We start from the raw sequence: 17,824 nt of genomic DNA, 5'->3' as shown, positions 1-17,824 counted from the left end.
TAAAAATAATATTGAAATTAATACTTCAACAAAATCTTCAATTGATGAAGATGATGATTACTTTTGCCTTAAAAGTACCACATCCAATTCTAATAATTCAATGAATGATATTGAAATAGAGGTCCTAAATTATATGAAAAGGCGGAGTATAAATATGTTAAATAGTTATAAATATATAAAAGAAATATTTATTAAATATAACACAATATTACCCTCCTTAGCCCCCGTTGAAAGATTATTTAGCTTTGCTATATGGTTAATAGACCAAATCGTCAAAGATTGAACGATAAATCATTTGAAAATTAATAATAAAAATAATGCTGATATATGATGCTGATTTATTATTATTTACTAATTATATAATTATTAAATGGAATATCGCATTATCTTTTATAATAAATTTGTTTTTATTTTAAATATTTTTTTATAAATTTATACTACATATAAGAAAATAAAGCTTTATACATTTTGATTTTGACTTTAATGTTTTTTAAAAAAGTATCTAGTATCTTAGATACTTTTTTTTAAAAAAATACAAGTATCTTGTATCTTATATCTTATTGAAATTTTTCTAAAGTATCTTGTATCTTAAATACAAAATTTTATAAAGTATCTGTATCTGTATCCGAATACAATTTTCTGAAAATTTGCCCAACCCTGAGTACTAGTAATAATATTTTAATTTAAATGATAATGCACAACACGTTGGTCCTCAATTTATATGATGCTAGAACGATTATTAATTGAAAGATTTCTGTAATGATTTTATTATAAGAGCATGTGAAGTCATTTTGTCGGAAGATGATTGGTGCCAAATAAAGGATCTTACTAGTGTATTAAGTGCATAGTTGCTTTAAAAATAACAATATTAATCAGAATAATTATTTTATTTGATTTTAAGGCATATAGATTAGATGCCGATTAGATTTAGAAAAATTTACAGTCCTTTTATACGAAATATTAGAAAACATGAAAATTCGAGAGCAATTATATTTGCAAAATAGTGTTGTATACGCTTCTATATATTTAGACCCTTGATATCAAGTTTTATTGAGTATTGAGAAAAAACAAATGGCTAAAGACCATCTTAAGGATTTATGGCATAAGCAAAACTCCATTATTTACAATATGGAGGCTACGACAATACCTATTGGTTGTAGTGATAATAATAATGATAGCAACATTGATGATCTTGAAATTTTACTTTTAGATATAGAAGAAAAAAATATTATCATCAGATAGAAAGGAGGATCAAAAAATGCCTATTGCATCTTTAATAGTAAAGTTCTCAGAAGTTAAGAGAATAAATAAGGATATAAATATTTTAAAATTCTGGGAAAATCCTTCAATATATCCAGAATTATATATCTTATCTAGGATCTTCATGGCTGTACCGGCGACACAAGTACAATAATTTTATAAAGATAACTATCTATTTTAGGTAAGGGTAGAACGTGAATTTTCATCTTTGAAATATATATTGTCTACTTTACGTGGAAATCTCAGATGATATTTTAGAAGATATTATGATTGTGCGAGAATAAAACATTTAAAATATAAATTATTTCATTTTAAAATTTTCATTTGTAAATTATGAATATATATATATATTGAAATATAATAATAAATGAATAAAAAAATCTTATTTTGAGTCATTATTTTTATGTCCCTGAACCCGAACCCTGGTCCTTTCAAATTTTATTCCTGTACCCAAACCCCGACCCTTTTTTTTTGTCGAAGGTTCACATCCCTGCTTCCAATCAACAAACAATTTTTTATTATACAGCTGATTTTTATATTATAAAATATTTTAATAAATAATTTGGGCATAAAAGTACTATATCCCCAGAAAAGGGATCAATGTTACTTTAAAGCTAATATTATTTACTTATTAAAATAATAAAAAAAGCATGCTAAGTACTTACAGGACCAAATTATTTTCAAATGGCCTATACAAGCAGAATAAGCAAAATGAATATTTAGAGGGATAAGTTATCTAAGAGAAAGATAAGACTAAATTTTTAAATAGTTTTATTAAAATATTATTCACCAGATAAGTTTATAAATTTTTATTAAAATTTACATTAATAAATGTAATAACATAAAAAAAATATAGGCAATGAATTACTTAATACAATATATGTTTTACAATAGTTATTTCTTAAATGCATTTAAGAAAAATAAGGGCTAAAGATAGATAATCTATTGATGCTGCTATAACTTATAAAGAATTAAAATTACATATGGTATTCCACAAACTATGTAATAAAGTTGCAAGATTTTTATTTGTAAATATATAATTTTTTATTATAATTAAATGAATATATTTAAATTATCTAAAAAATTTATACAAATTGTAAAAAATATTTCATTAACAACATATCTGTCATATTAGGTTTGTAATTGTTCTAAGATATTCTGGGATAAATGTAATATCTGATCTGCAAAATATCATTTTTATAATAATTATGGTATGGATAGTTATATAAATTCTATTATCATAATTTCCTTAAATTCAATGAATACCTATTTTAATTTGTTACTATAATCTGATTTAACATTAATACAATATATGATTTTCGTTAAATTAATTAACATTTTAATATATTTTGTCTTTTACTATAAATTATATATTTTATTTATTTATTTGCACATTTTATTTATCAATCAACTTATATTTGTATTTATAAGATTATCATAATTTAACTTAACATTTATTAATTTGATTTCAATCGATTTAACTAACCCATTTATGTTATGACCTCTGGTAAAATTGTGATACAATATTTTTACTAGAAACCTGCAGAAGGTACCATTAGAACTGCCCTATCCAGATTTTTTTTAAACAAACGCCCCCGGCCCTGATTTTTTTAAAATATATTACATTAATTTTTATAGCTAATAATAGCAATTTAAAATATTCGGTTTTAAAATATACAGCTCGACCAGGGTATTTTTTTAAAAAATTAGGCTTGGCCCAGTATTTAAAAAAATTTAAATAAGGCCAGGCTTAGGGCTGGCCTTGGAGGTCTCTGATTTTCATATAAATAGAACAAATTTTTATATTAAAAAGAATGCAGTTTATGATAAAATGGTAATTTATAATCTTATAACAAGTTATGTTCATTTGCTAATAAAGAGGTTATATATAATGAATATGAATGAATTAAATAAAAATACTTTTAAATCATCCAATTATATATTAACTTAACAGAAATATAAATTAATATATTTAGATCTGTTATAGAGATGTTGAAAAATAAATAATATTTTACATAAATTTAAATAATCGTTAGAATAAATTATATTATTAATTAAAGCAAATTAATAATAACTATAATGGCAATTATTTAACATTAGAATATCAAATGACCTTTTTATAAAATATATAGGAATTAATTAATTTTTTACTTTATATTTTGTTACATTTTATCATTTTGTATTCAAATTTAATACTTAAAAATTTTGTATATATATAAGAACAAATTTTAATTGATTTTATTTATTTGATCAATTTGTTTATAATGGTAAATGCTAATTTCAAATATATATATATATATTTTATGTAAGAAAAAAAAGGAAAACAACGCGCACAAAAAATATTAATGTTAAAACTAATCATTTTGTGGGATGAGGCCAATGAAGCTAATGTAATTAGCCCTGTGAATCGCTATGGCGAGTCTTTGTCTTAAGAAAAAGCCTTTGCGAGGTTCATACGTAAGTTTATGAATGTGCGAGCCAAGTTTTTTGAAAAGGGATAATGCATGATTCCCAAACGTTTTTAAGGTTGTGGAAATAATGAGAATGAATATATATGTATTATGATATTTCAGAATATTTTGCTATTTTAAGTAACTCCTTTTTCTCCAGAAGGTTAAGAATTTGATTGGATGGAGCCAAAGGATCAATACACGAGTCCCAGACCAGAATTTGAGAGATCCCATCAGGACGTTTAACATCGGATCTGAAAATACCAGAAGGTTCAAGAATAGAGGGAATTTGAGGTCTCAAAGCCCTAAGGATAATTGAATTTCATAAATTATAACGATTCGACCTTCACAAGAGCGACAATGGAGGCTATATCTTCCATTACCAACAACGGCAGAACTGCAACCTGAACAAGTTTGGGGTTGGGTTTTTAGGCAGTTTAAACAAATACCAATGTCGTGAGTGAACTCATTTTGGTTAAGTTGTAATTGCAAATTAACTGAGGGAATGGCTTCAAGGAACTTATGGTCAGATCCATTAAGCAGCGAGGAGAATAAAGGACGATCAGTAGGCCTATCCCATCCTAATAATTATTCGTATCTGGAAGTGGGTAGCGATAATTCGTGATATCCACTCGATAATAGCACCATTATAGGAAGGGTTAGGTTTTATCAAATGGGAATTTAAAATATTTTTTGTTAAAAGACAACTGGATATGAAAGTAGTTATGGCAAGGTCGGAAGGAGATCTGATACCAAGTCCACCCATCTTGGTAGCTTGAGTTCACGCGATTTCATTGAATTTAAGGTTTAAGATATTTTCGATTAGGACTTTAATCCGATTTTCATAAACACCGAGAGGTATGGGATATTTAAAAATGGGAGTTGATCGAAGCGCAAATAGGATACGAGGAATATTGGAAAAATTGTTCAAGAAAAAGGCTTTGTGGGAGGGGAGAAGGGAAGATAAATAAGCCAACTCAAAAACGTTTCAAGTGTGGAATGTAGAAAGGAATATATTGCTGTGCATTCTTCAACAGAAGCGCCTAAATGATTTAGTTCCTCAAGGGTAGTGAGTTTGAAGTTGTGTGAATTGAGTTTAATTGATTTGATAGAAATGAATTCGGATTTCTCTGGATTGATAGAAAGTCCATAACCATCTCAGTCTCCTTGATTAAATTCAATTATCATCAATATACCAGGCATGCAAGGATAATGAACACGTCGAGTTAATGGATTTAACGATGTCGTTGATACTTAAACAGAAGAATAAAGAACCAAGAGGATCTCCCTGTTGAATGCCCTCAATTGAGGGAATTTTATAAATATCAAATTGCAGGGTGGAAGGCAGATGATAACAAGAATAAAAAATTTTTGTGTAACCGGGGAAAAGAGTACAAGAGGAACTCAGGAAAGAATTCTGAGAAAGTGTATTATAGGCATTGGAGAAGTCAATTTTGATTAAAGACTCATTGGTAGGCTGATTTTCTATATGTATTTATGTTAAATGTACAACAGCTTCACAGCCACCAGGGATTCCAACACCAAGTTGGAAAGGGTTTAGGAGACATGAAACTTCATGCTTTATTCGAGAAGATATCATCTTGGCAACTAAGCGGCTAATAGTAGAACCTATTGAAATTAATCGAATATCATCATTGGGCGTTTGAAGTGTAATTAGCCTAGCACTGAAGAGGACTGGAGAAACAAATCTAGGTTTCACCTTTTAAAATTTTATTGCAAAGGTTTATTATTTTAGTAAGGAGTTTGTGAGCATAGAGGGGGAAGTGATGTCCTGGAGAAATATAGGGCAGATGATTGTGGGCAGAATCTCAATGAAAGGAGAGGATAGCTTTCCTCACTTCTTCAGAAGTAAATAGAGAAGCACATGTTGCGGCAAGAGAGTCATGTATGTAAATCAATTTAAGTGCACCTTTTATGTTGAGATTGTCAATTATCTTGCAGATCAAACTGGTCTTCTTCTCAATCAGTGAGGGTTTTCTTTCGTTTTTGACAAGCAATGACATCCTATATTCATGGAGATGAGGGGCAACAATGGATGCGCCTCCTTAATTTGCTGGGTAAGGGATTTATATGTCAAGCACCCTGAAGATATTATATACATAGAAAAGGAAGTTTAGCAATATGGAGGATAGACAATCAGCGAAAGATTCAGCAACCTTGCACATTTGGGGATTTTTGAAATGATTTGGTTTAGAATGGTCTAGAAAAGAAATCTGAGATGCAAGAATTTGAATTGCGAAGAGGTGGAACAACATTTTCTAGAGGAATAATCGATTGACTGATAAGAGACAGTGGAGCAAAGCCAGAATGTGGACTTCTGACTGAAGGTGGTGCATGAATTGTAAGTATACATCTTTTCTAATGTGTACTGTTTTCAGACATAATGGACAGATTTGTGAAGAAAACATAAAGGGGGGGAAAAATGGGTAAGAAATTTTTTTTGAACAATGAAGCAGAATAGTAGAGAGATATAACTTCAGGTTATGGATAAGCGCGTGTAATAACCTGAACGGTGGTGACTACCACAATAAAGGGCACAAGTCAGCAAAAAAAACCTGCATACAAATGAATAACTCCAAATTTAACCATAAAGAAAAATATCATTGGTATATTATAATGTATACAATAAGTCGCTTATGGATTATGTATGATATTGAAACGCGATAAATAAAACTGAATAACTAATGCAAAAAATAAATGATATGCTCGGAATATGAGGTTTTAATTAAATAATAGTTTTTTTGAATAAGTTCGGAGTTCATCGTTAATGGATTAGGAAAAATAAAATAGCGCGATAAATAAAACCGAATTTCAATCACGAAAAATCGATTATTGAAACTGAGGGGACAACGTATGCATAATATCACAAATAAAGATCCAGTGAATTGATGTGCTCGGTATAAGAGGTTTTTAAAAATAATTTTAAAATGCCGTTGAAAAATTCAAAGTTCATCGCGAATGGATTAAGAATAAAAAATAGCGCGATAAATAAAGCAGAATAAAATGCAAAAATAAAGGATCGATGATTGAATAAGAAGAGGAAAACGAATTCACGATACCAACAAAAGAGCTTTTTAAAAAATATTTTAAATTATAAAGTTTAACTTAATAATATATATTTTTAAAAAAATTATATTTTATATATAATTAATCAGTATGTAATTATTTAATTGTAAATTGATATATAGAAATAAGGTATTTAAAAATAGATTCAGTGTAAAAAATATACTTATAAATAATATACTAATAATCTCTCGGCCACGCTTACCACCAAAATTAAATAATTATGCTTATTTAATTAAAAAATCATTTGATTAAAAATTATAGATAAAAAGGTGTTTAGTAAACTAAACAAGATATTTTGCAAATCAAACTATTTTACCTTTTAGCATATAAAATTCACAATTCATCTAATATTTTATTTAAGTAATTATGTTTCATCTGGTTTAAAACTATTGTACAAGATCTTCTTTTTCTTCTCCGTTTTATGGCGATTTCCAGGTTTACCCAGGTAGGCCAGTTTTCCCTCTGATTTTTCTTTCCATTTTTGACGGTCCTGCCAATATTTGTAAGATTCATGCTTCTCATATCCGCCGCTATCACATTTGTCCACGTCATCTTGTCTAGGTCTTGATCCTCCTACTTCCATCTGCATCTCTTTACCCAGTCATCATTTGTCATACGTTCCAAATGCCCAAACTATCTTAGTCTATTTCGTCGCATTACCACTCCAATCATTTCCATACCAATCTTGCTCGCAATTACTTGCTAATTTTTTATCTCTCTCAGAGATATCCCACACATCCATCTAATCATCCTCATCTCTCTTCTTTCTAATTTGGCTTCGTGAGTCGCATTCACATGTTTCGCCATCATAAACAAAACAATTCCTCACACAGCTTACGTAAACTTTCACCTCTAATTTCAGAGAAACTTTTTTATTTGTTAGAAAAGACGGCATCTCTCTGAACTTCTACAACGGCAGAATCTACACCACCATCTGCGTTTAGCATATCACCCAAATAACAAAACTTATCCACTTACCCTAGGGTTAACCCTTTCTACGTTATCATTATTATGTACCCCTTTTATGCGCGTTCTACAAATAAAGATAATTCTTGCTAACATCAAATTTTCTTTTTTTCCCGCTACATCTATTATGTACCCATTTATGGCATCTGGTGCACTGGATTGAATTTCTAACTCCTTTCCCACATACACCATAAGGCCACTTACCAGATTCCTTCATCTTTAGATTTTCTCCAACAATCATCACCTTTGTCTTTGTTGCAGTCATTTTCAGGCCCTTTTGAAAAAACAATAACTTATTAACTTCAATCATATCCGACGCCATTTAATCGTTAAAAAAATATCAAACTAGTTTGATATTAAAAGAACGCAAAATCGCATGCCATAAAAATAAGTTTTCTTTCTCGCTTTGAAAAAAACGTTGTGTCTGGAAATGACCTAAGGATCAAAAAAAAATACAAAATCTTTTTTTAAAATATTTTAATCTTAAAGTTTCTCTCAAGCCTTAAGCTTGACTGTCGAGATAATTTTTAAGTTTTTTACTTCTTGTTATTGATTGAATTAATGGGAAAAATTAGTCAAAATCTGAAGGTTTCGATTGAAAGACAATTTTTTTGCTGATTTGCGTGTAATTATTCAGTATTCATAATAAATTTATATGCACCTATATAATGCTTCAGAAGTGGAAGATGATGATATGATTGACAAAGAAATCCAAGGAACGGATGAAGCGAATGACACAACCGTGATGGTAGATCCTAGAAATAGAGAATCAGCAGATATGGGGTACAATAAAGTGTCCAAAAAGTTTGCATACATATTTTATATATATTATATATAGCTATTAAATAATGATGTAAAGTAACGTCGTTACTAACTTTGACATGTTAAGAGATAAACTTGTAAATGGGCATAGGATTAATAATGTCAGGAATGGTGTTTATTAAAATGTGCCACTGTCTATAGAATTATCATCTAAATACTAGGTGTTTAATAAAGGTTGAAACTTGGACATCTAGGCAAAATAGCGGTGGACCCTACCTTGTTTTATACCATTATAAAATAAAGTTATTTTTATAATAATTTTTTTTTTCAAAATAAGATCGGATAAACAAGAGCACTTAATGCTCACACAGTTTCCGTTATGCTAAACACACATTCAACTCGAGTTGGAAGTGTTTTATTATATTAATAAATAAAAATTTTAATTCGGGGAATTATTAAAAATATTTTAAAATGGTCTTATTTTTTAAAAGATCATCTTCACGAAAAATTTCATTCAGATTCTCATCAAAGTTTTTTTTAAATCTTTATCAGAATTTAATCTGGCATATGTTTTGTTATTTAAAGAAACCAAATTTGATTTTTCATTGTATTTATGTTTCCTCCTACTTGGCCCCTTAAATTTTTTATAATGTTTTTCCAGTCCGACACTTAAAAATATTTTGTAAAGGAAAAAAAAATATTAATTCAAATATCTTTAAGTTTGAAACCCATATTTACGAAATTCTGCAAAATACTTTTCAGGAGTTATCTGCTCGCGGGATCTTTGTATACATCTCTAATTATTCAAATATCTTATTTTAATTACCTTATAAAATCGCACAACCTGAACTAAGTCTAACTCATGGCCTAAGCGTTTAAAATATTGATAAGAACATGTAGGTCATTATTTATTATTGGGAAAAAAAAAATTTCTTATAGAAATATTATTACATATAAAAACGAATTAAATAAAATCCGCTATTTTAGGCTTTAAAAATATTGTGAATTTTTATTTTTATCAACTTTGCCTATAAAGTCGTAAAGGCCCTCTTATAATTTTTTTTATATCTATATTATAATATTAATTAGTGATCTGCATCGGGCCTAATTTTTCAAGCCCGGCCCGGCCCGAAATTTTTTTAAAAAATTTTGCCGGCCAGGCCCGAACCCGAATTTTTTTTAAAAAAGATTTGCCGGCCCGGCCCGAACCTGAAATATTTTTTAAAAAAATTTACCGACCTGGCCCGGCCCGAATTTATTTAAATATAGAAATTAATTTTTATAATTACTTAAAATAAAAGACATATGTTATATGTCGTTTAGTTTCAATAAATAAAATCAAATATTTTTATTTTACATAAGAAATTCTATAAAATTGATAAATTTAGATATATTTAAAATAATTGGGTTCGGCCCGGGCCGGGCCTAACTTTGCAGATCTCTAATAGTAATGTAATTTATTTAATATTTTTTAAAAATAAAAATAACTGATTTTTTTTATGAGGAAAGGATTATAAATTTTCTTATGGACAAAAGATGCCAAAAATAATTTAAAAATTTTTTTTTATATTTATTTTCTAAAATTAAACAGATTTATATCTATTCGCGTAGTTTTTAATCATTCTTTAATTTAAATGCGACCGATTTTTTATGCTTTTTACCTTTGATTCCAAAGTGTAAATTCTAAGGGATTAAAATTTTGCCCAAGTATAAGGATACACGAACCTTAATTTATATATAAATTTCTTAAAGATCGAAAATCGGGTCGGCTGAATCGTGATCGTTTGATATAGAATTATTTACTTAATGAATTTTTATCATATATAATTTTCTTAATTTTAACTAGAGCACTGTATCGGTTTAGGGCCCATGCCTATCCGAGGCAAAAAAAATCCGTTCTATCCTATTTTTTTTATTTTGGACTTAAAGGTACAATATTTTGAGGAAACCGGGAAAATTATAAGTGCTGAGGAAAATAAAAAAAGTTATATTATTCTTGGATCCGAATATTTGTTAATCCTGGTAGAGAATCCCCCCTCTATTCTTTTTAAATTCTTACTTAACTTAATCATTACAACATTTTTTACCTCAAATATCTTAGGATACATTCCCATCGACATGCGAGGCATCACAAGTATTCCAACCTCAAAAAACAACATTCCTCCAAGAGCGAAGAAAACGAAGAAGAATCGCTTGAGAATCCTAGGGAAGATAAGGGCAATAAAGAAACGGAACTTTGGAAAGAAAATGACGAAAATCCTTTTCCTTTAAAAATTTTTTTTAATATTTTTCCTTCTAAGGGAAGCGGTTCGGTTATAAGCCACGTGACCAATAATACGGATAATTGGACGGCAAATTTAAACGATAATTCCAACAATATTTGCGATATAATGAGCGCGACATCCATATCTCACCTCAGGTCCGGGAAAAGAGGTAAGGAGAATGCTAAATGATTTTAATATAAAAAAAGAATGGAAGGGGAAGAGGTCTAATTAATTTATATATATAAAGGACTAAAAAAGGTTAGGTAGAAAAGATCTAATAACATAATTAAGATAGGAAATAGGGTTGACAAAATATCTGATTTTTTTGAAAAAATCTTTTTTGATAAATCGCAATTTGAACCAAATACTATTTAAATTAGAGAAGTTACAGATTTAGATTGAAAAATATCATACGTCATAATTTTTTTTAACCTTAGTATAATATTTCTTTGTAAAGTAATAAGTTAATGCTTCCGGATATCCGGATAGGAAATTATTGAAAAAATATATATTGATAAGTCATGAGCTAATATATTTTGTCAAATGAAAATGACTTACAATCGAAAATTTAATAATATGTGAAAACTGTTTTAAAAAATTTTAACTAGTCGATATCAGTGAGTCGGAAAAAACATCATTCATTTTCTAATACGAATACTATGAATATCCTCAAATAAAACTGTTAAGATCAAATTAAAATTTCATTTTTCGACTGATAAAATAATGGTGGTTTTATTATTTTTAATTTTAGCTACTGTTATTTCCCAATTAGGTGTCCTGAGGCATTAGTAAAATTTAAGATATTCGTTTACCCTTCATTTAAAATAATCTTGATTATTAATTTTATAGTAATTGTTTAGTATGTCCCAAAAATTTAAAACTCTCCCTCCTGTTTTTTTCTAACTGACTAGTTCTTCAATTATATTATAATAAATATGGTTTAATTAATTTTCTGAGGATAAATTAATTGTTTATTAATAAATATTACACAAATCAATTAAGCAATCTAATCATTTATAAATGTTTGGTTATTTGATAAAATTAAAAAAAGTTAATCATGTCTAAATTAGATTAGCTTATTATTTAATTATTATATGGTTGTTTTTATAAAACTCACTATCCTGAAAATCAACATTATAATACCTTCACCGACACATTTCTTATCTTATCTTCTAAATCCCAAATATGTTTCAAATTTTACAAACAATAAAACCGAAATGGCAATGGAAGTGGCTAATTTTATATCTTCAGCCAATCTCTTATCTATCAATTATGGTAAAATTCCAAACTACATTTAACTCTTTTAATAAAATTATGTTTTCCAATGAAATAAAAAAAAAATGAATGATGGTTAGCAGGACCAATTAATTCATAATAAAACAATCAACAGCTTCAGTGGAGTATTTTCATCATATGGAGTGTATTCCAAACTTAGGAATCGTTTAGGAAAACTAGTTTTCATTTAAACAATTATAGCAATGTCGAGTACATGAATTGTAATGTACCTCAAAGTTAAGCATAAAATATCGATCTTTTAATTTTAATGATAAATGCTATAAAAAAAATGATGTTTCTGTTATTTTTAATTTTAGCCTTTTTTTCAGGACTACAACCTGAACCCAAACCGATTTCAGAGATTATACACTGAACCAGAACCCTTTTTTAAAAATTCATATAAAAATTATTTAATTCTAAAATAATCTAAGTCTTTCCTTATATTAAGTATTAAGATCAAATTTGCTAAATAAAATTTTATTAAAAATATTGATTAAATCACTGATTTTTTAAAAAAATATCGGGGTGATTTAAATCGTGGTTTAAATCTAATTGATTTTTACTTTCCAACCCTAATAGGAAAACATGATTTTCAAATCTTATAATAAAATAAAAATATTCTTGCAACCAGGAGGGAAATACTTCGAAAGAGGGGGTGTTTATTTATAATCGCACATGCATTCGTTTTATTATTAAACGTCCGTTTTCTTTTGCAATGAACTTTTGTTAAAATAGAAATATTAAATCGACTAAAAATCATATTTTCAATATATATAATCAGAGAGAGGAGAGGCCGATATTTTCAATTTTAGTCTTTAACCAGTAAAGTAATTAATATTAAATAACATATTTATATGGTTTAATTTAATTGATAATCAAAAAATATTTTTTATGGAAATGGAGACTAGGAAAAAAATCTTATATACAAATAAATTATGGATTATATTATAAAAAATTGGTATCGCGGCGGTATTGACACATTTCGTCTACAAAACCCACCCATGGGTAGTTAATTTTTATACGGGCTATGTTGTTGGGTTGGTTAAGGAAAATTTTTTCAGGTTAAAAAGTAAAAAGTTCCACAAGGAATATATTGAATACTTAGGCATAATGAAGTCTCTACTACGAAAATTTTTTTACATTATTCATATTCGATTTTTAATCGAATAAGGAATAAATTCTAATTTTTAATGACTCGAGATAAAGATAATTATACTAAAAACATTGGGAACTATTTCTTAGTATTGATTTTAAATAAATTTATCATTAACTTATGGATTCATCCAGATCCAATATTAGAAATCAACAATACCATTTTTTTATGTCGACAATAGCCGATACAACAAAATGTAGTATATTTATTTATTGTAAAAAGCAAAAATACAATTCATTACATTTTTTATTTATAAAAAGAATATAATTAAATTGGTAGGAAGTTAACAGCTCTTTCTTTTTCTTTCTTACTTCTATACTTTTTTTTTATCGATTTCGAAATTTGCATATAATTTTTTTATTATAAATTCATAGTCTAATACAGGGATGCGAACCCGCCGGCAAAATTTTTGCCCGGGTTCTGCTTAAGGCTTAAAAAAATGGGTGGGTTCGGTTTAGGTTCGGTTCAGGGAAATATTTTTGAACCCAGGTTTAGTTCCGTTCAGCTCGGGTTTAAGAATTTTTGAATTGATATTCTATATTTAAATCATAATTTAAAAAACTAGACATACATTTGGTATAAAAAATTAATTTTTTATTTAATTTATAGGCAATATATAGTTAAAAATATAAAGCATAGTCATGTATAGATTTAAAAAATTTTATTTAGACGTATTTCTTTATATTAACAATATCCAATATAATAATTTTTACTTTGACTTGTTCACTTTCATTTTCCTCTAATTAATAATCTTTGAGAATAAGTTAAAAATTAAAAATAAATAGCGTAAATGAATTTAATTGTTTAAAATTTATTAACAATCCAATAGGAATCTTTGAGAATGAATTTAAATTTAAAAATGGAATAAATGAATTAAGTTGTTTAAAATTCATTAACACTTCACTTAATTATAAATTTGAAAATATTATAAAATGTCATAAAATATTAATATTTGTATTTACAATTATTCTTATATTAATTTAAACAATACACTTAACCCGGGTTCAAATAAAATTCCCGGATTGTGTTCGGGGTTTTGAAAATTTTATAAACGGGGTTCAGGTTCGGTTCGAGTTCAAATTTTTTCCCAAAAACCCGGGTTTTCTTCTCCAGGTTCGGTTCGAACCCCTGGTCTAATAGGTAATTATTTTTTATGAAGTTTAATTATTGGATATCGACCACTGGTATCGAATAAAATTGAAAGTATCCCGTGATATTACGAGATTCGGTGTATCCCTGCAATTTATTAACCCACAAAAATGATCTCGATTTTTTTTAGCCACATACTATTATAAAATTTTAAATGGTTTAAATTCCTTGTTACAAATATTTCCTGAAAAAATATATATCGAATTCATAATATATATCTTATATATAAATATTAACAGAATATTAGCTATTATTTATTTTTCTTTAAATGAATATTATATATATTAGTGGCAATGTGTTTTTTCGACAATATGTTATTTTTACAACTTTGAATCATTTTTTGAGCGCGTTTTTTTTTAATTTAAAAATCTGATTTTACCGGAAATGTATTTCATAATTTTTGGAATGCCTACCCTATGATTTTTTGAATTCAATATAATTTATATTAGTTTTTTCCATAGATTTTTTATACACTACATTAAAATGACTCAAAGATTAATGGTAAAATTGTATACAACTCATAAGATAGATATTCTAAACATGCTGGAATACATCCGGTAAAATCCGATTTTTAAATTTAAAAAAACGCGCTCAAAAAATGATTTAAAATTGATAAAATAACACATTGCCGCTAACACATATAATAATAATCTAATGATTAAAATAGATAAAAGTCAAGCTGACGCCACTGATTTTACTTCTCAATCTCTTCGCACCGATTTGCATAGGCGGTCTACTATTTCACCCTTAGACGGGTATTACGAATATCCTAATATAGGAGCTTTTATAAGCCGATTTTGTCAAGACCCCGATTTCTCGCCTAACAAACTTTTGAGAGTAAAATAAATAAAAAACATTTCTAACTTTTTTCCTTACATTTTTTTTAAAGTATTTGTTTTTTAGCTAAACATTTTTATTAGGATAGTATAAAAGACTAAGGCTGTGTCCTGATTCGTCTTATTTTTAAAACTTATTGGGCTAAACACCTATTTTCATTAAATAAATATTTTAGTTTAGAAAAAGTTACACACTTTACCTACGTAAATCTAAATAGCCTCTTTCCTTAGCCTGTTTAGAGGAAAAGGCAGAGTATTGTAATAAGTCGAACTGGGACACGGTCTAGTATTTAAATCCTTCCTAGTTGGGAATAGCTAAATATTTGGAGAAGGAATCAATCTTATATTTTTAAGACAGAAATGCGTCCACATGTCTGACCCGACTTAATAATTAGATGGTGAAAAGAATAAAAATTTTCTATGATTTTTTTATAAATAATCTATATTCATTATAAATACTTCCATAATACGGCCATTGATAATTTTTTATTTTTATACATTTTAAAATTTCAAAAAAAATATTATGTCAATTATTTATTTATTTTATTAAATGAGAATGGCTCTTGGTAAAACCTTAGAAACATGTGCACTTTATTAATTTTATCTAAATGAAAATCTGCATTTTTTTCTTGAGATTAACGTTATTCATTTCAGGGTAAAATTAATAGATTATAGAAATCAATCTTTGTCAATTAACAAATATAGAGGAAGCCTTGTAAGATAGATTCTAGGGAAGCTCGTGCATATTAAAAAGGTACTTCAAAGAATGGCGTTCCGGCTGTCAGGATCTGATTTTGAGTGGAAGTCGAGTATAAAAAAGTTTCCTACAACATTTCTGTAGGATATTCATAAAACGGAATATTCGTTTTATTATTGGTCTCTCCCCCTATCCTTTTTAACTAAGGCTAAAAAAACGCTATTAAATATCATCCAGGAAATAAAATCAACCCCAAAACTAGTGTTGTTAAACGGCTCGTTTTGAGCCGATTTTTTAAAACGGCTAACTCAATATTTAATCCAAAAAAATATTGCATAAGCCTCGAGATTTCGATAATATATGTCTAGACCTTTCTTCCTTCTATGAGTAAAATCTTCAGGCTTGCGTAATATTTTTCTGGAAGAAATATTGAGTTAGCCGTTTTAAAAATCGGCTCAAAACGAGCCGTTTAACAACACTACCCAAAACAATGGAATGGAGTTATCTTTTCTGATTAACTCAGTTATTAAATAGAGTAGTATTGTGTAATCAGAATCAAAAATTAATCTATGTTGTTTAAAACAAACTATAATATCCAAAAATCATAATATGGAATGGGGATTTATTATTGGTTTAAAGTCTCGCTTTTGTAAATTGCTTAATAAACAATAGTAAAAGATACTTGATCTGAATATTATCTCCTATCATTAATCCAGATTGAACGACTTACAAATATGTAAAATTAATCTTCTTCGTTTGTGGCCCCTTTCCTTCCAAGTATGCCAGTTGTCCATCTAATTTCTTTTCTCCATTTTCCGCTATCTTTGGCTTAGCTATTTGGCAAGACTCACATTATTAAATTATCAATTATTAAACTCGATTTTTAATTTTTTTTTCATATTACATATCGATGACAGTATAATGAGCCCTCTATTCTTACTAAACATCTCTTTCCCCTTCTCTATTCATAGCAAACGAACTGCAAAAACAAAATAATTTTTTAAATTATTCTAATTTCTAACATTTTCTTTAAATCGTTTAATTTATATTTCGCCAGATAGCGTTCGGTATAAGAGGCCTACGGTCTCACACAATAGACGAACTTACGATGAAATACGAATCATTTGCCAAAGATAGGGTTTCCAATTTATTTTTAGCGGCAGCGGCCGCTGAAAAGGGCTACAGTCGAAATGACGATTCTGCTCGATCGATAGGATCAATATCATATTTACCTCCTCCGGTAAGTTTTACAATTATAAAATATATAAAATGTTTTCTATCATCTTTTATAAATAAAATAATTAGTACCTTTTATTTTTTTTAACTAAAGCCTTATTGTGGATCAGAAATACTTGACAGGGACCAGTTTAGATACATATGGAATTGGATTCCTATTCGGTATACCATGTACGTTCCTCAAAAACTATTTTCTACCAAACAGGATGGAATCAGCCTCAAAACTTTCTTCAATAAAGTGGATGGTGAAGAACCTACGCTCATATTGATCAAAACATTTGATAACGAAGTTTGGTATTTTAGCCATTCTGTCGTCTTAATTATATAAGATTTATAACATTATATAAAATCATTGTACAAATTTATGTGATGAATATATTAAACAAGGTATTCGGTGCTTACTGTTCTTACGATTGGAAAGGTAGAAACAAAACAAATTTCTTCGGTTCCGGTGAAACCTTCGTTTTTACGATTAGCCCTCAAATCTATAAATATGGTTGGATAGGATTAGCTAAAAATTTCGAGAATAGCATTAATAAAGACGCCGCTGGAACGTACATGTTTCAATGCGCTACTCACGATAGGATTATGATCGGTGGAGGGGGGTAATGTTATTCTTCTTAATCAACTTCTCATATTCTAAATTTCTAATATTAGATTCTAGCACATATTTTTTTTAAATAGATGAA

The 17,824-nt window shown here is 28.0% G+C and overlaps 1 protein-coding gene across 2 annotated transcripts in view; it reads left to right on the top strand.

Annotated features, from left to right (window-relative positions):
- The window catches only part of LOC135922347 (uncharacterized), a 49,566-nt gene that overhangs the window by 30,622 nt on the left and 1,120 nt on the right, over window positions 1–17,824 (top strand). For both annotated transcript variants that reach the window (XM_065456812.1, XM_065456760.1), the window contains 6 exons: window positions 8,441–8,567; window positions 10,627–10,958; window positions 15,034–15,203; window positions 16,957–17,139; window positions 17,230–17,424; window positions 17,523–17,740. In XM_065456812.1, the coding sequence (XP_065312884.1) occupies window positions 8,441–8,567; window positions 10,627–10,958; window positions 15,034–15,203; window positions 16,957–17,139; window positions 17,230–17,424; window positions 17,523–17,740 (1,225 nt within the window). The remainder of the gene's footprint in view (window positions 1–8,440; window positions 8,568–10,626; window positions 10,959–15,033; window positions 15,204–16,956; window positions 17,140–17,229; window positions 17,425–17,522; window positions 17,741–17,824) is intronic.

This window comes from Gordionus sp. m RMFG-2023, chromosome 1, assembly GCF_954871325.1.
Source record: "Gordionus sp. m RMFG-2023 chromosome 1, tfGorSpeb1-WG-v2, whole genome shotgun sequence".
NCBI classification, from domain to species: domain Eukaryota; kingdom Metazoa; phylum Nematomorpha; class Gordioida; order Chordodea; family Parachordodidae; genus Gordionus; species Gordionus sp. m RMFG-2023.
This window is presented reverse-complemented; position numbering and strand designations above follow the sequence as displayed.